This window comes from Budorcas taxicolor, chromosome 22, assembly GCF_023091745.1.
Source record: "Budorcas taxicolor isolate Tak-1 chromosome 22, Takin1.1, whole genome shotgun sequence".
Taxonomy (NCBI): domain Eukaryota; kingdom Metazoa; phylum Chordata; class Mammalia; order Artiodactyla; family Bovidae; genus Budorcas; species Budorcas taxicolor.
Window position 1 is genome coordinate 20,621,238 of NC_068931.1, and position 22,943 is coordinate 20,644,180.

General features: G+C 36.8%; 1 protein-coding gene across 1 annotated transcript in view; it reads right to left on the bottom strand.

Moving 5' to 3' along the window:
- Positions 1-22,943, bottom strand: part of KIAA1328 (KIAA1328 ortholog) — a 443,695-nt gene that overhangs the window by 157,368 nt on the left and 263,384 nt on the right. Inside the window, exons 7-8 of the mRNA XM_052660503.1 lie at positions 16,312-16,985; positions 11,045-11,152 (exon numbers count right to left, since the gene is read on the bottom strand). Of these exons, the coding sequence (XP_052516463.1) occupies positions 11,045-11,152; positions 16,312-16,985 (782 nt within the window). The remainder of the gene's footprint in view (positions 1-11,044; positions 11,153-16,311; positions 16,986-22,943) is intronic.

Consider the following 22,943-nt stretch of genomic DNA (forward strand, 5'->3'; position numbering starts at 1 on the left):
GAGCCAACAAGGGCAGGCTGAGTCATTCTCAAGCTTCAAATCTCTCTTCCTTTCGTCTTATCTCTCTGACACAGTAAGGAAAGGTTCTTTATTTTTCAGAACTCATGTGATTAGAATGAGCAGCCTATCCAGATAACCCAGGATAATCTTCATCTTTTAAGGTCTATCCCATCCATCATACCTGCAAAGTCCCTTTGCCATGTAGGGGTAATATACTCAGAGCTTCCAGGGATTAGAACACAGATGTTTTTGGAGGACAATTATTCTGCTTATCACAGTTTTGCAAAAACTCTAAGAACCTGACAAATGTCCATTAAAGCATCATTAAATGAAATTAAAAAAGATTAATGAGTTCAGTTTGATTTCAATGTACATAGATGCTGTATATATTCAAACAGACTTCCCAGGTGGTGCTAGTGGTAAAGAACTTGTCTGCCAATGTAGGAGACATAAGAGATGCGGGTTCGATTCCCAGGTTGGGAAGATCCCCTGGAGGAGAGTACAGGCAAACTACTGCAGTATTCTTGCCTGGAGAAGCCCATGGACAGAGGAGCTTGGCGGGCTGCAGTTCCAAGGGTCACAAAAAGTCAGACATGGCTGAAATGACTTTTAGCACAGCACACATACTAATACATGTAAGCATAAAAAAGGTATAGAACAATAAACACTAGAGTGCTAAGACTAATTCTACCAAGACAATCAGGATAGGGAACAGGATAGTGAATGAAAGATGACTGATTTTTTCTTAATGTGTCTTTGGATGTTTTACTTTTTATAGAAAAAGCACTGTTCTTTTGAAATTTAGATAACATTTAACTAAAAATAAGGTGAATTATAAGACAAAATGTATAATATAAACACGCATCACGTACTTTAAAAAAATAATACCTAGAAGCTACATACTAGGATTACCTCTAGATGATATCATGGGTATGTTTTATTTTCTTTTGACTTACCAGCATGTTAAATATCTTCCCTACCACAGCAAGCAAGTAAATATATGAAGAATATAGGTAAACATGAGTAGCACTAAGAATAAGTAAGGAATTATTTTAAGTTAAAAACAAATATAATAAGTTCTTACACATTAACTAAAGAAGAAATATAAAACCCCTACACAGAAAATATGGATATAGTCAGGAAATGAAAATTCTACAAAGAAACACAAAGTGTTAATAAATATGTAGAAAAACATTCATCTTAATTGAATACTAAATAATTGAAAATTACAGTAGGATTCCATCTTTATATTAAACTCCCAAATATTCCTTAATTATACAAATCACCATTGGAGAGCCAATTTACATGGTTGACTGAAAATAAACCTCTACTCTTTTCTGACATTTCTCAAATAATTGTAAAAGGACAAAAAAAAAGACACAAAATAATGAGGTTACAGGTAAATAAAGAGGAAAGGACAACAAATAAAGAGATGTTGCAATATTTTAAAAGCCCAGAAATCAGACATGTAAGTTCAATTTGAAATCAAAACTTGAAAAATTTGAAAAATCAAAACTGAAATATTTGCTGGCTAAATGGTTGTTGTTGTTGAGGTTCAGTTGCTAAGTCATGTCCACTCTTTGTGAACCATGGACTGCAGCCTGCAAGGTTTCCCTGTCCTTCAGTATCTCCCAGAGTTTGCTCAAACTCACATCCATTGAGTTGGTGATGCCATCCAATCATCTCATCCTCTGTTGCCCACTTCTCCTCCTGCCCTCGAATCTTTCCCAGCATCAGGGTCTTTTCCAACGAGTTGGCTCTTCACATCAGGTGGCCAAAGTACTGGAGCTTCAACATCAGTCCTTTCAGTGAATATTCAGGGTTGGTATCCTTTAGGATTGACTGGTTTGATCTCCTTGCTGTCCAAGGAACTCTCAGTTTGAAACCATCAATTCTTCGTTACTTAGCCTTCATCATGGTCCAACTCTCACGTCTGTACATGACTACTGGAAAAACCATAGCTTTGACTATTGGGACCTTTATCGACAAATGATGCCTCTATTTTTTAATATGTTGTCTATGTTTGTCATAACTTTTCTCCAAGGAGTAAGCATCTTTTAATTTCATGGGTGCAGTCACTATGTGCATTGATTTCAGAGCCCAAGAAAATAACATCTGTCACTTTTTCCACTATTTCCCTATTTGCCATGAAGTGATGGGATTGGATGCTATGATCTTAGTTTTTTAAATGCTGAGTTTTAAGCTGGCTTGAAGTCCATCAGTTGACAAGCACTGCTTATATATACTGAGAACTTTCAATAGCTTTTCACTTTTTTGTTTGCAAATATAAATGGATCATCAGACACACGCAGAAAAAGGAAACCTGAACTTGTTGAAAACAGACACAATGAGCTTTAGAAGAATAAGAAAGTTTAAGAGGTAATAAAACCCTCAGAGATAAGAAAAAACCCTGCAAGACGCATGTGTTTTATTTGTCTTTAAATTTAGATAATAAAATGTTCTTGGAAATAATAGTACAGAAAATTTAACAGAAAGATTAAAAAATAAACTTCAAGAAGTCTTTTAGAAAGTATAAAAAAGAACATAGATATGAAAGACAAGAGAGAAAAAGAAAACAAGCAATTCCAAGAGATTCAACATCTGGCTAATAGTGTAACAAATGACAGAGGGCCCACCTGACACACATCAGCATTAATTTTTAGAATAATGCAAAGAAAGATAAGACTTTAATAGTGTCCATGGAGAACAGTGGAGAATAGGTCACATAAAAAGGATAAAGAATCAAACTGCACCAAACTCTTAATGGTAATACTAGAAAATAGAAGATAATAGAATATAACCTTCAATCTCCTCGGAGGAACATTAATTGCATGCAGCTAAAACTATACATTAAATGTGAAGAAAGATGTAAAGCATTTTCTAGAGGTATAAAGTCTCAAAAAATTGTTGCCTCTGAGCTGAACTGAACTGAACTGTACTCCTTGTCAGCTATTGAAGGACATGATTAAGGAAGACGAGTATAAACCAAAAAGTGGACATGTGAACCAGCAAAAGAGGAATATAGCACAGAACAATAAAGAAAACTTCCAGGATGATGGATAAGGAACATTTCAGGATGAAATCTCTAAATAGCAAGCTTAGAGAAAAACCAGTTCAGAATAGAGCAGAACTATGGAAGGCCCCAAGAGGAAATATTAAAAAAAATAAAGAGATATGATAGAATAACTGATATATCTGAACATATTCAGATAATTATACTTTCTGGGTGAATTTGGGAATGGAAAGACACAACACTTCTAAGGCCAGAAATTTTGGTGTTTTGTTTACTGATATATTACCCCAAAGTCTCGAAAGTACCTAGAATATAGTGAGAAACATTATGAATATTTCAGTGAATTAATAAATGAATGGGGAAAATTAAAGCATTTCTAAACTCTGGAAAAAACAATTAATTATCTAAAAATTAAATTTAATAACTGTAAAGTAGCTGGCTCAGGTATATAGAAAATATCTATAATTTTATTGCAAACAAATTGTGATATAGCTATACTGAGTAGACAAAAGAAATAGTATGTGTGTGGGTATGTATGTAAGCGGGAGAGAGGAAGGGGAAGAAAGTGAAGGAGAGAGAAGAGCAAGGGAGGGAAAAAGAAGAAAAGAGGGAGACAGCATGTAGATCATTACCTGTGAGAGCTAACTAATTCATCTTTCATAGCAGAAAGTCAGTACTTAATGCCTGCTTAAGTGTGATATTTTAAAATATGGATATAAATACTAGAATAAATAGATTAAAAAACATACAAAGCAGTGAAAAATTTTATCTCTAATGAGTGGAAATTGAGATTAAAAAGGAGTAGTAGAGCACCCCACTATTTTTGCACAAACCTTCTTAAACAATTGACTTTTTAAATTATGTACATGCTTGATTTCAACAGTAATAAAATTAAACTTTGGCAAGCCACAAAAACACAAATATTGGGAATCTATTTCAACATAACAGAAGCCATAATAGAACCTACAGCCAACATCATACTCAACGATGAAAAGCTGAAAGCACTTTCCCCAAGATCAGGAAAAAGACAAAGATGTCCACTCTTACCATTTATATTCAACATAGTTTTGCAAGTCCTAGCCACAGCAATCAGAGAAGACGTTACCAGAAAACTGCTGCTGTTGCTGTTCAGTTGACAAGTCGTGTCCAACTCTTTGCAACCCCAAGGACTGCAACACGTCAGGCTTCCCTGTCCTTCACTTTCTCCTGGAGTTTGCTCAAGTTCATGTCCATTTAGTCAGTGATGCTATCTAACCATCTCATCTTCTGCTGCCCCCTTCTCCTTTTGCCTTCAGTTTTTCCCCACATCGGAGTCTTTTTCCAACAAGTTGGCTACTAGAGCTCATCAATGAATTTGGTAAAGTTATAGGATACAAAATTAATATACAAAAACATGTAGCATTTCTACATGTGAAAGGCCAGAAAGGGAAATTAAGGAAATGATTTCATTTCCCATCACATCAAAAAAGATAATATACCTGAAAATAAACCTACTTAGGAAAACAAAGTTTACGTCCCTGGTGGCTCAGACGGTAAAGCGTCTGCCTACAATGTGGGAGACCTGGGTTCAATCCCTGGGTCGGGAAGATCTTCTGGAGAAGGAAATGGCAACCCACTCCAGTATTCTTGCCTGGAAAATCCCATAGATGGTAGAACCTGGTAGGCTACTGTCCATGGGATCACAAAGAGTCAGACACGACTTCACTTTCACTTTAAGGAAACAAAAGACCTGTACTCTAAAAACTGTAAGATGCCTATGAAAGAAATCAAAGATGACAAAACAGATGGAAAGATATAAACTGCTCTTGGTTGGAAGACTCGGGGTCATTAAAGTGACTATCCTACTCAAGGCAATCAAAGATTCAATGCAATTGTTGTTAAATTACTAATGGCAATTTTCAGAGAACTAGAACAAAAAATTTTATAATTTGTATGGAAACACAAAAGACCCCAAATAGCCAAAGCAACCTTGAGAAAGAACAATGGAGCTGGAGGAATCAGACTCCACGGTTTCAGACTATACTACAAAGCTATAGTAATCAAGACAGCTTGGTACTGGCACAAAAACAGAAATATAGATCAACGGAACAGGATAGAATGCCCAGAAATAAACCCATGCACCTAGGATGAATTAATCTGTGACAAAGGAGACAAGAATATACAATGGTATAAGTAAGTGCAAAGCTGCTGCTGCTAAGTCGCTTCAGTCGTGTCTGACTCTGTGTGATCCCATAGCCCACCAGGCCCTGCCATCCCTGGGATTCTCCAGGCAAGAATACTGGAGTGGGTTGCCATTTCCCTCTCCAATGCATCAAAGTGAAAAGTGAAAGTGAAGTCACTGAGTCGTGTCCAACTCTCAGCGACCCCATGGACTATAGCCCACCAGGCTCCTCCATCCATGGGATTTTCCAGACAAGAGTATTGGAGTGGGATGCCAGTGCAAGGCAGGACACGATAAACTCTTAGAGGAAAACACAGGCAGAACATGCTCTGATATAGATTATAGCAATATCTTTTTGGGTCGCTCTCCTAAAGTAATAAAAATAAAAATGAAAATAAACAAATGGGACTTAATTAAACCCAAAAGCTTTTGGACAGCAAAGGAAATCAGAAAAGACAACATACAGGATGGGAGAAAATATCTGCAAGCAACTGACAAGGGATACATCTCCAAATTATACAAACTCATACACCTCAGTATCAAAAATGAACCCAATAAACAAATGGGCAGAAGATATAAATAGACATTTCTCTAAAGAAGACTATATACAGACTTTCCAGGTAGCTCAGAAGTAAAGAATCTGCCTGCCAAACAGGAGTTGCAGGTTCAATCCTTGGGTCAGGAAGACCACTTGGAGAAGGAAATGGAACCCACTCTGGTATTCTTGTCTGGGAAATCCCATGAACAGAAGAGTCTGATGGGCTCAGCCACGGGGTAGCAAAGAGTCAGACACAACTTAGTGACTAAACAACAACAACAAAGCAGACATATAGATGGCCAAACTGAATATGAAAAGATGCTGAACACTGCTAACTGGTAGAGAAACGCAGATCAAAACTACACTGAAGTGCCACCTCACACAGGTCAGAACAGCCATTATCAAAAAGTCTACGAATAATAAATACTGGAGAGGGTGTGGAGAAAAGGGAAGCCTCCTACACTGTTGGTGGAAATGCAAATGGCTACAGTCACTATGGACAACAGTATGGAGGTTTCTCAAAAACTAAAAAGAGCTTTTCGGGAGAGACTACTGGCCTGTGCACTTGGAACTAGCATTCTGTTTGGGATTGCACATACAACCTGATCTGGGGAGAGAAGAGGAGCCTCACTTAACTTTGTAGTTAGCAATGCTTTGGGGTCTTTCTTTGACAGGGAGATTACTAAAGTGAAAATTTTGGGACACCCATGGACTGTAGCCTGCCAGACTCCTCAATCCATGGAATTCCCCAGGCAAGAATACTGGAATAGAAGCTATTCCCTCTCCATGGGGATCCTCCTGATCCAGGGATTGAACCTAGAAACTCCTGCCTTGCAGGTAGATTCTTTACCATCTAAAACACCAAGTAAAATGAGCAATACGTTACTGGAAAGATAAGCCTGGGTGATTTGGAAATGTATAGGTACAATATTTAACCTTGGAACTGCACCTTAAAAACCAGCAGAGTTACAGTGTTCTGTTGCCCAGGAACTTACTGAATTTATAAGAAATTGCAAATTTCAAATTGTAAATTCAAGAGACTATATGGCCAGGTCTGTACAGAGTATAGTGACCTGGAAGGCCCAAGAGACCTTTTCAGATTTCCTATCTGGTAAAAAGTTGATGTAATAACATTAAGATATTGACCTCTTTATCATGCTCAAAAGTGGAAAGCAGGTGCCCGTGAGAATCTGCATGTCTTACAGAAATCCATGTCAGTTTCTAATGTAATCATGAATTTTAATAAAGATGACTCTCTCTCTCTCTCTCTCTATATATATATATATATATATATAATATATATATATATAAATAAAGAGAGCTATATGACCCAACAATTCATCCCACTGCTGGGTACACACCCAGAGAAAACCATAATTCAAAACAATACATGCACCCTAATGTTCATCACAACACTCTATTTACAATAGCTAGGACTTGGAAGCAACCTAAATGTCCATCAACAGAGATATGGATAAAGATGACATGATACATATATACAATAAAATATTACTCAGCATAAAAATGACAAAATAATGCCATTTGCAGTAACATGGATGCACCTAGAGATTGTTGTACTGAGTGAAGTAAGTCAAGCAAAAAAAAGACAAATGGCACATGATATCACTTATAGGTGGAATCTACAAAAAGGGTATAAATGAACTTATCTACAAAACAGAAATAGAGTGACAGATGTAGAAAACAAACTTATGGTTATCAGTGGATAAGAGGAGGGAGGGAGAAATTGGGAGATTGGGATTGACATATACACACCTACTGTATATAAAATGCGTAACTAATAAGGACCTACTGTATAGCGCAGGGAACTCTAGTCAACAACACTCTGTAGTGGCCTATATGGGATATCTGCATATGTATAATTGATTTACTTTGCTGTACACCCAAAACGATCACAATATTGTAAACCAACTATACTCCAATGAAAATTTTAAAAGTTAAAAGTGATATTAACAGTACAGAAAAGAAAGGATACATGTACCCCAATATTCACTGCAGCACTATTGACAATGGCCAAGACAGGGAAGCAATCTAAATGCCCATTGACAGATGAATGGATAAAGAGGTCTAGTATATACCACATCACAGTCACACTCTCTCTCTCACACACACAGACACACCGAGTATTACTCAGCCATAAAAAAGAATAAAATAATGCCAGCAGCCACACTGATGGACCTAGAGAGTATCATGCTGAGTAAAGAAAGTTAGAGAGAAACAAAGGTCCTATGGTATTACTTACATATGGAATCTAAAAAAATGATACAAATGAACTTATTTACAAAACAGAAATAGAATCACAGACGTAGAAAACAAACTTATGACTACCAAAGGGGAAAGGTGCTGAGGAGAGATAAATTAGAAATTTGGGAGTCACATATACACAATAATATATATAAATGAAACAAGGACCTATTACTGCATAGCACAGGGAACTATACTTGATATTTTGTAATAACCTACACACAAAAAGAATCTGAAAAATATAATATATATATACATATATACATATATCTGAATCCCTTTGCTGTATACCTGACACTAACATAACATAAATCAACTACACTTCAATAAAAATGATAAATTATAAGCAACAAAAATACTGCATGATTCTACTTACATGAGGTACCTAGAAACAGAAAAGAAAATGGCGGTTGCCAGGGGCTGGGTGTAAGAGGAAATTAAGAGTAGTTATTAATGGTCACAGAATTTCAGTTTTGCAGCATAAAGGAGTTCTGGAGACTGGCTTCACAACACTGTAAATATGTTTACTATTATTTAACAGTAAACTATAAAATGGGTGAGATGGTAAATTTTATGTGTATTTTACCACAGCTGAAAAAATTAATTATAGCAAAATGTACAAAAACAAGAATTCTTGGGTTCTGTTCCTGATAATGGTTAAGGAGCTTCTACAGGGCCAAATCTCCTATATGTAACAACTATAAACTCTTGGAGGAAAAAATTTAACTTGAACACACTGAAAAGCAGTGTGGCCAACAGCAGGCAGAAACTGCTAGAGGATCAGCACTTGAAAGAAAACAGTGGCACTGGGTGAGTTCCCAATTTTTTTAATGGTTTTTAGCTGAAAGCAGGCCTAAAGAATGAGAAGATAGAGTATAGGCTGATGAAAGGAGCTAAAAAGTGAAAAATCTTGGAGAGGAGAGAAATAGGAAAGCCTTAAATTCTATGTAACAATCTTGCCAGGTCAAGCTGACCCCTAAACTTATACATGATCAGAGCAGACTCAAGCATCCTGAAAAATGAAAGTGAAAGTCTCTCAGTCTTGTCCAGCTCTTTACGACCCCATGGACTATACAGACCATGGAATTTTCCAGGCCGGAATACTGGAGTGTGTAGCTACACCCTTCTCCAGGGGATCCTCCCAACCAGGGATCGAACCCAGGTCTCCCACATTGTAGGCTCTGAGGGAAGCCCATGATCAGGGCAGACTCAAGCATCGCAATTAAAGTTAAAATAACTCAACAGTGATTATCATCACCAATTACTCCAGGGACACAGAATTTGGATTGGAGTTCAGTTAAATTAACTGCCCACATGTACACAGAATATTACCATTGTTCAGATAAATACAGGCATACCTTAAAGACATTGCAGTTTTGGTTCCTGACCACCACAATAAAGTGAATATTGCAAAAAAGGGAGTCAGACAAATATTTTGGTTTCTTGGTACATATAAAAATTATGTTTACATTCTACTGTAGTCTATTAAATGTGCAATAGCATATGTCTAAAAAAATGACAAGCTTTAATTAAAAAGTACTTTATAGCTAAAAAGACGCTAGTTAATCATCATCTGAGCTTTCAGCAAGTCATAATCCTTTCGCAATAGTAAAATCTAAGATCACCGAGCACTGTAACAAATATACTACTACTGCTACTACTAGCAACAACAGCGATAATGTTAGCAACATTGTCAGAATTAGCAAAATGTAACACAGAGACACAAAGTGACCAAAGCTGTTGGAAAACTCGTGCTGAAAGACTTGCTTGAGGCAAGATTGCCAAAAGCCTTCAATTTGTAAAATATAAAATTATTTGTGAAGCACAATAAAGTGAAGCATAATAAAATAAGATATGCCTGTATAACTGAATTCTAGAGTTATTCACAATGACCAGGAAATGATTCAAAATTACTAAACATATAAAGAAACTGGAAAACATGACCAACTCAAAGAAAATTCAATCAGTGGAGACAAACCTCAAGATGAACCAGGTGTTAAAATTAGCAGACAAAGAGTTTAAGGAAAAAATACACTTGTAATGAATAAAATAGAAAAATTCAACACAGAAACAGAAAGTATAACAAACATTCAAGTGGAAATTCTAAACCCAAAAAATCTAGTATCTGAAATTAAAAAAAAAAAATCTCTGTATGGGCTTATAAGCAAATTAGAAACAACAAAAGACTTGATGAATTTGAGGATAGATCAATAGAAATTATTCAATATGAATAAAGAAAAATAGGTTTTCAAAAGTTAGCAGAGTAAAGATCTACAGTAATATACATGTAAACAGAGTTCCAAAAGGAGAGGATAAAGAGAATAAGGAAAAAAATGTATGTGAAAAAATACTGGCCAAAAATTCTTTATAATAAGTTTCATGAAAATAGCATTCTTAAACATTGGTTTGGGAGTTTGAGTTGATTTAATTTTTATGAAAAGCCATTTGGCAATGTGAATCATGAATTTTAAAAGGATTCACATGTACTTTAAGCTAGTAGTTCTGCTTACAGAAATCTATGCCCAGGAAATAGGTGGAGATAAAGTAAGAAATGTATTTACAGAAATTTTCTTCAAAGCATAATCTATAATGAAAGTGAAAGCAAAAGTCACTCAGTCATGTCCAGCTCTTTGAGACCTAAAACCTTGTATTCTCTAATAACAGGTTAATTAATAAATACGAGTAATAGCTATCACACAATAAATATTTGTTAAATGAATTAACATCAAGTTTTTCATTAAAAAGGACATCAGAAATTATGATACACTGAAAAAAGCAAAAAATAAATTTGGTATAAGCATAATCCCTACTGTAATATAGAAAATAATATTATAAAAGAGACAGAATGGGAAAAAGGGTCCAAAGGACTATCTCTGAATGGAAGGATTATCAAAGATTTTTATTTTCTTCTTTACACTTATCAATATTTTTCAAAGTTTTATAATATGAATATATTTATACATATGATCAGAAAACTAGATTTACCAGTATGAAGCTATAAATATATACCAAGCATATCCTTAAGATCTGTGTCCTATATACTGTACCTTCACCAACCGCTCAAATTTACCTTGTTCCAGAGGCACTCCCATTCACATCCAGACTGAGCTCTCGAGGTTTAGTAATCTCTTTATTAGCAACCAGTTCTCTTGACTTAAATACAGCTTGAGTCCTTAACCTGTAAAAATAAATTTAGATGTAGAAATAGACCAAACAATCTTAAAATCTGTATGGACCCACAAAAGAGCCTGAATAGCTATACCTTGAGAAAGAAGAACAAAGATGGGAGCATTACATTTTCTGATTCAAACTCTATTATAAACTATAGTCATCAAAACAGTACAAGCATACAATTCTGCAATAAAACACCAAACCACCAGGTTAAAAAAAATCAGCAGAGGATCTGAATAGACATTTGTTCAAAGAACACATACAGATGGCACATGAAAGATGCTTAACATCACTAATCACTAGGGAAATGAAAATAAAACCACACTGAGATATCACCTCACACCTGTCAGAAGGGCCATTATGAAAGAGAAAACAAGTGCTGCTGAGGATGTGAAGAAAAGGGAATACTTCCCTGCACTGCTGCAGGGAAAGTAAATGGTGCAGCTGCTATGGAAAACAGTATAGAGACTTCAATAAATCAAGAGATTCCTCAATTAACTAAAAATAGAACTACTATATGATCTAGCAATCCCATTCCTGGTATTTATCTGAAGAAACCAAAAACACTAATTAGAAAAGATATATGCATCCCTGTTTTCACTGCAGCATTATTTACTCGAATAGCCAAGATACGGAAGCAACATAAGTGTCCATCAACAGGTGAATGGATAAAGAAGATGCAGTGTATGTATACAACAGAGTATCAGCCATAAAAAGGATAAAATCTGCCGTCTGTAACAACATGGATGGACTTGGAGAGTATTACGCTAAGGGAAATAGGCCACACAGAGAAAGATAAATACTGTATGATTTCACTAAACAACAAAAGAACAAACATAACTAAACAGAAACAGAGTCATAGATATAGAGGAGAAACAGAGGAGAAAAGGTCATGGGAGGTGAGAAACAGGTGTGGGAGACTGAGGCAGAAATTTCCAGTTGCAGAATAAATGACTCATGGCTTTGAAATGTACAGTGTGGGGAATACAGTCAATAATTATGTAATATCTTTGTGTGTTGACAGATGACAATGAGTTGACTCATTGGAAAAGACCCTGATGGTGGGAAAGATTGAAGGCAAGAGGAGAAGGGGTGACAGAGGACGAGATGGTTAGATGCCATCACTGACTCAATGGACATGAATTTGAACAAGCTTTGGGAGCTGGTGAAGGACAGGGAAGCCTGGCATGCTATAGTCCACGGGGTTGCAAAGAGTCAGTCACGACTGAACAACAAGAACATTACCTTGATACCAAAACCAGACAAACAAAGTATGAAAAAATAAAACTACAGACCTCAGAAATACTGATGTAAATATTCTCAACAAAATATTAGCAAAAAGAAATTGTTAATGCACATTACTTTGTCGACAAGAGTCCATCTAGTCAAAGCTATGGTTTTTCCAACAGTCATGTATGGATGTGAGGTGGGCTATAAAGAAAGCTGAGTGCTGAAGAACTGATGCTTTTGAACTGCGGTGTTGGAAAAAACTCTTGATAGTCGCTTGGACTGCAAGGAGATCAAACCAGTCCATCCTAAAGGAAATCAATCCTGAGTATTCATTGGAAAGACTGATGCTGAAGCTGAAACTCCAATACTTTGGCCACCTGATGTGAAGAACTGACTCAATGGAAAAGACCATGATGGTGGTAAAGATGGAAGACATGAGAAGGGGATGACAGAGGATGAGACGGTTGGATAGCATCACCAACTCGATGGACATGAGTCTCAGTAAGCTCTGGGAGTTGGTGATGGACAGGGAAGATTGGCGTCCTGCAGTGCATGGTGTCGCAGAGTCAGACACGACTGAGTGACTGAACTGAACTGAATGCATAAAAAGTATTATACGCTATAACCCAGGATATTTATTCCAGGGATATAAGGCTAGGTCAATATATATATTAAAAAAAAATCAATCAATGCAATCCACTGTATTGGCAGGCTAAAAAGAAAAATCAAACAACCATGTCAATTATCCCATAAAAGATACTTAACAAAATCCAATGGTCATCATAAAAACTTCATGCAATCTAAAAGGAATAAAAATGAAAAATGAACTATTATCAAAATTTAAAACTTTTGCTTTGTGAAAGATCCTTTTGAGATTGAAAAGAAAAGAGACTAGGAGAAATTACTTGCAAATCCACCTACCTATCTGACAAAGGACTTACATCTTTGGAATATATAAAGAACTCTCAAAACTCAACAGGAAAACAATCCAGACAATCCAGTTAGACTATGACAAGAGATACTAAAGAGACAGTTTAGCCAAAAGAAAGGAAGGAGAGCAAACTAGCAAATGAAAGGATATTGAATATCACTAGCCATAAGGAGAATGCAAACTAAGATGACAATGAAATATCACTACACACAGACGCAGAACACATCAGATAAAAATCTGTGACACAATCAAATGCTGACAAGGGCAGGGAGAAATGATCTTTCTCATGTTACTGGTGGGAGAAGTATCTTAAACTAAATGAAAGTGAAAGTGAAGTCACTCAGCCGTGTCTGACTCTGCGACCCCATGGATTGTAGCCTACCACACTTCTCCATCCTTGGGATTTCCCAGGCAAGAGTACTGGAGTGGGATGCCATTTCCTTCTCCAGAGGATCTTCCCGACTCAGGGATCAAACCTGGGTCTCCTGCATTGTAAACTAAATGAGTATAAGCTAAATATGATCTCTTATATGATATAGCAATCATACTCCTAGTTCCCACTTGTAGAAACAAAAAACTTAGGCCACACAAAAACCTGCATAAGAATGTACATGGAAGCTCTATTTGTAACTGAAAAAACTGAAAACAAGGAAACTGTCTAATAGACAAATGGTTAAACAAACCACGGTATATCTGTATCATGGAATAGTACTCAGAAATCAAAAGGTATGATATATGTAACAATCTAGATGGATCTCAGCATTATGCTGAATGAGAAAAGCCAATATCAAAATTTAGCATTGTGTATAATTCCATTTATATAAAATTCTCAAAATAATAACAATCTAGAAATAGACAACAGATTAGGAGTTCCCAGGGTTAGGGACAGGTTGCGGCAAAGAGTGACTCGAACAGCATAGTTCAGGGACCTCCGTGGTGGTCCAGTGGCTAAGACCCCACGATCCCAATGGAGGAGGCCCAGGTTCCATTTCTGTTCAGGAAACCAGAATGCCACAACCAAGAGTTTGCATGCCGCAACTGAGTTCACATGCTGCAACTAAGGATGCCTCACGTCACAACAAAGACAGAAGATCTCATGTGTCACAACTAAAGAGCCAGTGCAACCAACCAAATGAACAAATAACACATATTAAAAAACAGATGAGGACATAGTAATAATCTAATCGGGAAAATACTTGGAAAAAGAAAATACACATCTGTATGTGTAGTACTTTCCTATACACCTAAAACTAACACATTGTTAATCAACCATGCTCCTATACAATAATTAAAACACAAAAAAACCAGCATAGAACAAATGAAATCTTGGTGGTGCTGAAACAGTTCTGTATTTTGACTGTGGAGGTGGTTACACAAATTCACATGTGATAAAATGACACAGAACCAAACACACACACATACTGTACCAATGTTAATTTCCTAGCTTTGACAATATATTGTGGTTGTATAAAATGTAGCCGTTGGGAGAAACTGGGTGAAGGGCACACAGAATCTCTGTACTATTTCTGCAACTCCTATCAATCTTGTAATTATTTCAAAATAAAAAGTTTTAAGAAATCTCTATATACAAAACTGGTTCAAAATTTGTGTTTCAGAGTGCTTTCATTTAAAGCTTGGGTGATCAAGGGAACAACAAGCACTTTATTATCATTAAGGACCATTACCTGAATAATACAATGCAGTTCAAATGAACATGATGCCTAACATAAAATTATGCATTCTCCCCAACTAGACTGTGATCTCTTTAAAGTCTACATTTAATTCTTTAATCTATCTCAACTACCTAGAACCATTCCTCACATAACACAGACATTCAATAAATGTTTGTAGAATGAAGTTCTCAGGAGAAACTACACGTTAACTGGAGGATTAGAGATCGGGGTCATAAAATTGGAGCAACATTTCAGCCTTTGGTGACAATCTTGTCACAAGAGCCTTCAATTTCACTTACTTTAAAAGCCTCCAGGTTCAACAGTGAAGAATAAAATTGATCATAAAGGAAGAGAAAGAGGAAGATCATGTTTGCTTCTTGGGCAAGTCAGTACTGCACTGAAGAAAACAAGTAAGATGGAACTTTCAAAGACATTAGGATATAAAAAATATTGAGCAGGATCTGAAAATGAAAGAAAATTAACTCCAAGAAGTAAAAGAAAATAACACTAACATTAGGTGTGTGAGGATCAACATGCCTAAGAATGTATACAAAGAGGAAAAGGTATGCTTGACCAAGGAGAAAATGGCAGGGATACACACACACACACAGACACACACACACACAGATACACACACCCTTTCCTTGAAATGTACTTATAAAAAGACATAAATGCCATATTTTCTTATGTTTAAATACAACTGCATTTCATCTATTACTATTTTGAAATTAAGATAACAAACTTTGTATGTAAAACTATAATGAACACTACATGATATTAAATAGGGCTTTAGCTTTTGAAACATTGTTCTTAGGGAAAAATTGTCAGAGGAAGAGCAGTTTAAATGTGGGAAGGTTATAATAATTGGCTATTGAACAGGTTATGCTTCATAACCAGAAAAGGTTGAATTTAGCAGGTTCCCTTTGTTATATGGAATGATGACACCTAGTCAACACGTGAGTCTCATTTTACATCCTAAAATCTTAAGTTTTTACTTAATGCTTAATATTCTCTACAATGACATCAAATAGCAAAGTATTTTGTGTAATGGTAACATTGTTGAAAAATACTGTCTTTAGAATCCAGCCAAAACTACACTGGACAGGTAAGAAGTAGATATTCTAAGCTAATATTTTGGAAGACAAGGTAATCTTTTAGTTCTTCCCCAAAAGACAGTGCAATTTATTTGGAAGTCATAGCTGCTATGCATCTTAAGCAAACGAAGATTCTGAGGAACTTCTGTTCCTATACATCTGTTACAGTAACACAGCTGTTATTTTATACTGTATTCTCCAAACTACAGGTACTGCTGAAAAAACAGGTAGAACTCACCAGTTATAGTCCAGTCGAGACTGATGAAGCTGCTGCTGTTTCAGGAGAAGTTTTGTCTCCTGCTGGGCCAACAGATGCTGAAGGCGCTCCTTTTCAATTTCCAGCTCCATTTTCTGAAGCATAAGTTGCTGCCTTCTATCTTCTGAGAGCTGCTTTCTGACATCATTTTCATTAGGTGGCAGTGCCCCATGGCCATGCATCAGAGACGCCCAGGAAAGCCCACAATACCTGCATGAGTCCAGGTGTGTATCGGAATGCTGAGGGCCCAGGTGTGTCGGATGGCTCTCGTGAACGTGATCTGCATTTTCAGAACGTCCATGGCCACAACGCTGACTAGACAGAGGAGCCTGGAGGTGCTGGCATTCCTTCATCTTCAGTTCTTTGGGAGGGGCTTTCTCTGTAGGGACTGCATCTACTAGTTTTTTCCCTGGGGATCTGTAATTACATGTTCTGGTCTCTGAGGGAACCTTGCCCATATCCTCTTTGGAATAATGATGGGTTGCTGGTTTCAAAGAATTATTCCTAAATTCCACAAGGGATTCCAGAGCTGAGTCCTGATTTGCCGACTTAGGCCTCTGCTTGGTTTGAGTGTGGATCTGTGGTTTGGCTACACTCAAGTAGGAGCCATCCAGTTCCACAGATGCAGATGGGAGAGTGCTTTTCCTATTGGATACCTAAAAGGAACCACAAGATCACTTGTCAAATAAGAGCACAATAGAGGGAGTTCTTTTGACTCTTCAGGAATCAGTGATACATGTTTACCAAGACAAAGCTGTGTTTTTGTCTTCTTAATAAAGATAGTATTCACAGCTAAACAGACATGTGCCACAAGGCTAAAATCATTTTCAAACAATCTACATTTCAGTAAATTCACAAGGATGAGAGAAAGTATTGCCACTCAATGCTTAAGCAAGACTTCAGGAGTTGCAAATAGTAAGAGTTACATAACATCAACTTTGTGAAAAAGAAAAACATTAAATGTTAATGTCTTAAAATGTTTAATTTTGAATACTAAGCCAAGAAATCCATTCAGCCACCTTAAATACCTTTTGATTGGCCATTACACAGCATGAGATTTGATGTAAAACATTTCACCTTATACTGAATAGGATGTTAGTTACTGCTAGAAATTTGATGAGTTTTTATAAATATCTTTACAGTACACAGATAAAACCAACCACTTTCCACAAAATATGATTCTAATCAAAAGTAGTTATTTAAATACAAAACATTTAATTTCAGCTATAAACATAAGTGATTTCTCAATTAAGCTATTCAAGTGATTACAGTCTGATAGAAGTCACGCAGAAAGAAGGCAGTTGCAAATTACCTTTGACAAGCCAATAGAATGAGCTTTCCCAGCATTTTAGCCTCAAGCTTGTTCAACTGGGGAGAGCAAAACTTAGTTTTTAGCAATGATGCTCAAACTTTAGCATGAATCAGAATCACCTGGAGGGCTTGTTAAATGTGAATTGCTTGGCTTACTCCCTAGAGTTTCCAGTTCAGCAACTCTAGAGTAGAGCCGAAGAATGTGCGCTGTTAACAAACTCCCGGGTGGTGCCGCCAACCTGGAACCAAACTCTGAGAACCACTGGTCTGTACCATGGGCCATTAGACTCCTCCTTTGTCCCTCCTAGAAGGACCATTCTGATTACATCAGGCTTACCCATGGAATCCTGGATAATTTCATCGACTTAAGGTCCTGACTGGCATCTGTAAAGTCTCTTGTCATACAGAATCTCTGTGCCGTATAAAGTGACATTCACAGGTTCCAGGAATTAGGACATGGACATATTTGGAAGGCCATTATCAGTTTGCCACAACTTTTAAAATAAGAACTAATTCATAAACAGTTGAGATGGTTATGTATTCTAGAGATATAGGAAGAATGAATAATCGAGAACTCAAGCTGAGAGGGGGGAAAAAATCCCACCAATTTATTCTGCAATAGTTGAAAATGAAGAACTGATTGGTAAAAAGTATCAACTAACAGATATATGGCAATACAATGTTTCCTAGCCTATAATAAAAGAGGGCTAGTACAATGACTCAAGATTTCAAGTGAGGTTCTAAAACAATGTTAAAGGAGTTCTGTTTAAATGAGAGTCAGCCACATATGTGGCGATGACCTGGGTCTCTTCATAGAAGGCATGCAATCTTGTATACTGAGCAGATGACAAACTACATAAAAGGAACTAGTTCTGGGGCAAAATTTATGATAAACTACCTTATAAAAAATTAACCTTATTTTATACCTAAGGAAGAACTCTAGTCCACATTAATCTCCCCTATTCTGAAATTCTGTAGCACTTACTGTCAACAGAAATGTTCAGCATCTGCTATTCTGTATGATAAACTGACTTTTTAAAGGTTATACTTTTAAATGACAGATAAATGCTTTGAGTCCAGAAACATAAATCAACTATTTTACATCATCATATATTTTCTAATCCATGTATCATTAATATAACAGTAGATACCATGTATGTAGTATTTTTTATTCACATTTTTGTTACTTAACATTATTTACATATGTGCATTGTTAGGTACTAACAAAGCTTATACTTACTTTAATAGTGCTGATTGTTACACTATTCACAAATGTCAGGTATTTGGAAAATTTCTAAAACAAATTTTTTTTGTAGTTAGCGTCTAATGTTTTTGAGGGGCACTTAGACATAAACATTTCCATGCGTGCTTTCCTCAAAGATAACCTGCTTTGCCGACTACCTGCTAGGGAACTGTGCATATTGCTAAGCAGAATTCTAAGATGCTCCCCAAGATCTCCATCATCTTGGTGTCCCCACCCTGTATTATCTCCTTGCCTTGAGCAGGGTAGACCTTGTGAATACGATCAGTGATCAATCCTGTGGTTATGTTACGTACATGCCAAAACGGACTTTACATATATAACTAAGGCTCCTTATCAGCTAACTCTGAATTTAAAACAAAAGGAAGATGATTTCACGTGGGCCAGACCTACTCAGGTAAGCCCTTTCATAGCAGGTCTGGTGTTCTCCCCAAGGTCAGTGATTCTCTTGCTGGTCTTGAAGAAATAAGCTATTGTGTTATGGGAGGGCTTTTTTGTTTTTTGGTAGATTTTATTGAACTATAGTTGATTTACAATGTGTGTTAATTTCTTCTGGACTACAAAGTGACTTATTTATGACAAAACATAATGGAAAAGAATATGAAAGCGAATACTCCTTTTCATATTCTTTTCCATTATGTTTTGTCACAGGATATTGAATATACTTCTCCATGCTAGATGGCAGGAACTTGTTTTTGCCCATCCTATATGTAAGAGTTTGCCTCTGCTAATCACAGACTCAGTCCTGAATAGTCATTGGATGGACTGGTGCTGAAGCTCCAATACTTTGGCCACCTGATGCAAAGAACTGACTCACTGGAAAAGACCCTGATGCTGGGAAAGATCGAAGGCAGGAGGAGAAGGGGACGACAGAGGATGAGATGGTTGGATGGCAACATGGACTCGATGGACATGAGTTTGAACAAGCTCCAGGAGTTGGTGAAGTCTGGCGTGGTGCAGTCCATGGGGTTGCAAAGAGTCGGACACGACTGAGTACCTGAACTGAGCGGAAGAGAATCCCAGACTCACCGGTAGAGAGAACAGACTTGTGGTTGCCAAGGGAGAACAGCAGTAGGGGAGTGAAGGAATAGGGGTTTGGGATTAGCAGAGGCAAACTATTATATACAGGGTGGGAGGGCTTATGGAGGAGCTCATACGGCAATGACTTCTGGAGCAGAAGGCAGTTTCCAGGCAACAGGGAGCAAGAAAACAAGGCACGTACCATACACATACGAGAAAATAAATTCTGTCAAAAACCTTGTGAGTTTGGAAGAGGACCTAGAGATCCCCGCTGAATACAGCCCAAATGACACCTTGACTGCAGCCTTCTAAAACCCTGAGCATAGGATCCAACTAAGCTGTGCCAGACTCACAGACCCACAGAAACTATGAGACTGCAAATGTGTGCTATTTTAAGCTAAGTTTGTAGTAACTTGTTATACAGCAATAAAAAACTATATAGAATATTATTCAACTTGCCCAAGCCTCAGGTTCCTCAACAGTAAAATAAGGATTAAAAATAGCACCTACATCAAAACTGAACATTGTGGTGAGACAGATGAGCAGTTATCAAGAGTGTCTGTCTATAAGGGTACTAATTTACAAAAAGGAAACACAAACCTTCTATTTACCCAAACTTCTTTCAGGCAGAACACTGTGGTGCATGTGTGTATGTGTGTGTGGGGGGGGTGAGATCACCCGAGGGCATGTTCAGTTACAACAGATTATCTCTAAATTGTCTTAAAAGAGAATGAGTTCAGTTATCAATCTTTATTTTGCTACAGTGAGGTTTTCAGTAGGGCCAGAGTTGAGCTTCTTGAGATAATTGAGAGGTTCTTCATCTTTCTCATTCATACAAAGGATGTCAGTCTTACACTAACATCTTGCACTGTCTCTTAGGGTTGTTGTGATGATTAGATAATTCATATATAAAGTGCTTTGGACAGCGCTTAATATAAAGTTCATATTTTTAAAAAGTTTCCTATGACTACTACTGTTATTATCACTGACTTCCCTGCCACAACAAATTCTGAAGGCAGGAGGTGTATATGTTTATCTATATCTATATGTATAGCACTGGGGCTTGGACATAGCACGTACGTTCTCAATAACTCTGGGCTGACGTTATCAGCTTAGGAAAAAAATTCAAATTGGGTTACAGGTCACAGTAACCAAAGAAAAGAAAATTAGAATCCATGGTTAGGCTGAATCATGAGCTACTAAGGAAGAAGAGAAAAGAAATAAAACTTCCTGTTGGAATATGAATAAAAGAAATTATTTTATTAGTGGAGTTGAAAAACATTGCCTCTGGAACACATGGAAGTCCCAGTGGGCCCAAATGAAACAGATGTATTTTTCTTTCTGCTTCATGCTTTCTATATATTTACAAATATAACTTCTCTTAACTAAGGTTTAAACTAACAATAAATCCCAAACTGCTGTCTCTAGCATATGGGTTATATATGAATTTTTCAGATATATAACACTAACTTAAAAACCATTAGATTTTTTTAATGAAGGCATAACATGTATAATAAAATGCACAGATCTTTACTTGCATTTACCCATGTAATCATCACCCAGATCAAATTATAGAACAACTCCAATATCCTAGAAAGTTCCTTTGTGTCCTTTCTAGTCAATATCACGTTCTCACACTCCCAGGAGTAACCATATTCTGACTCTTATGATCACAGATTAGTTTTACCTATGCTGAACTTCATATAAATGGAATTCTACTGCATGCTACTCTTTCGTACCTGGCTTCTTAAGCTCAGCATAATATTTGAGTATCTTCTATGTTGCTTTGTGTATCAATAGTTCATTCTTTTCTCATTGCTGCATAGTACTTCATTGTATGAATTATGCAAAATTTATTTACCCATTCTTTTTATTGGATTAGGTTTTTACTGGTCTAGGACTATTAAAAATAAAGCCTCTATGAATATTCTCAAGGGACTTCCCTTGTGGCACAGACGGTAAAGTATCTGCCTACAATGTGGGAGAGCAGGGTTCGATCCCTGGGTCGGGAAGATCCTCTGGAGAAGGAAATGGCAACGCACTCCAGTACTCTTGCCTGGAAAATCCCATGAATGGAGGAGCCTGGTAGGCTACAGTCTATGGGGTCGCAAAGAGTTGGACACGACTGAGCGATTTCACTTCACTTCATGAATATTCTCATACAATACTCTCTCTTTTTTGAAGTCACATGGCACATATTTAACTTTGTTAGAAACAGCCAGTAAGTTGCCTAAACTGGTCACTCTGTTTTACAACCCCATCAGGAAATTAGGGAGTTGCAGTTACTTCACATTCACAGCAATACTTGCTAGCTGTTCCATTTTTAGTCTATCTGGTGTATGTGTGCTGAAATAGCATAATGGCTTTATTTCCCATTTCCCTGATATGTAATGACAGTAATGAACATATGCTTGCTGGTCATTTGGATATCTTCTTTCATGAAGTTATTGTTGGAACCAATATATTTAAATGATTCAAAGTAATTCTTAAAGGACTGAAAATGAGAAATGAAGGCTGGGGAAGACAATTTCATGCAAACTATTTCCGATAAGCCTACTTAGCTCTAACTGGTCACCTTCACTGACCACTAAATGCAGAACATGCTCCCAGAACACACTGTTACTCTGGCTGTTTTCAACCCAGAGTTTACCATATACTATGCTAAATGTTTTACACATTTAACCTATTCTTAACAGCAATTTTATAAGGTATTAATTGGCATTTTACTGATGAGAAAATGAAGTTCAAGGAATCAATACAACTTTCCCAAGCTCATGTCAATACTCTACGTCAGACATGGGACTATGTCTCACTCCAAACCCTTAGACTTACTCCAAATACTTAACACATTACTTCCTGTTGTAGACTTTAAACAATTTCTTTAGTATGAAATACCATAAACATAGAAGTACACACAAAAAATAAGAGCAACTTAGTGAATAATCACAAGGCAATGCCCAAAGTAACTACCATTCTGCACACAGAAGATGACCCTTCTGTATGCAGAAGACCTCTGATGACC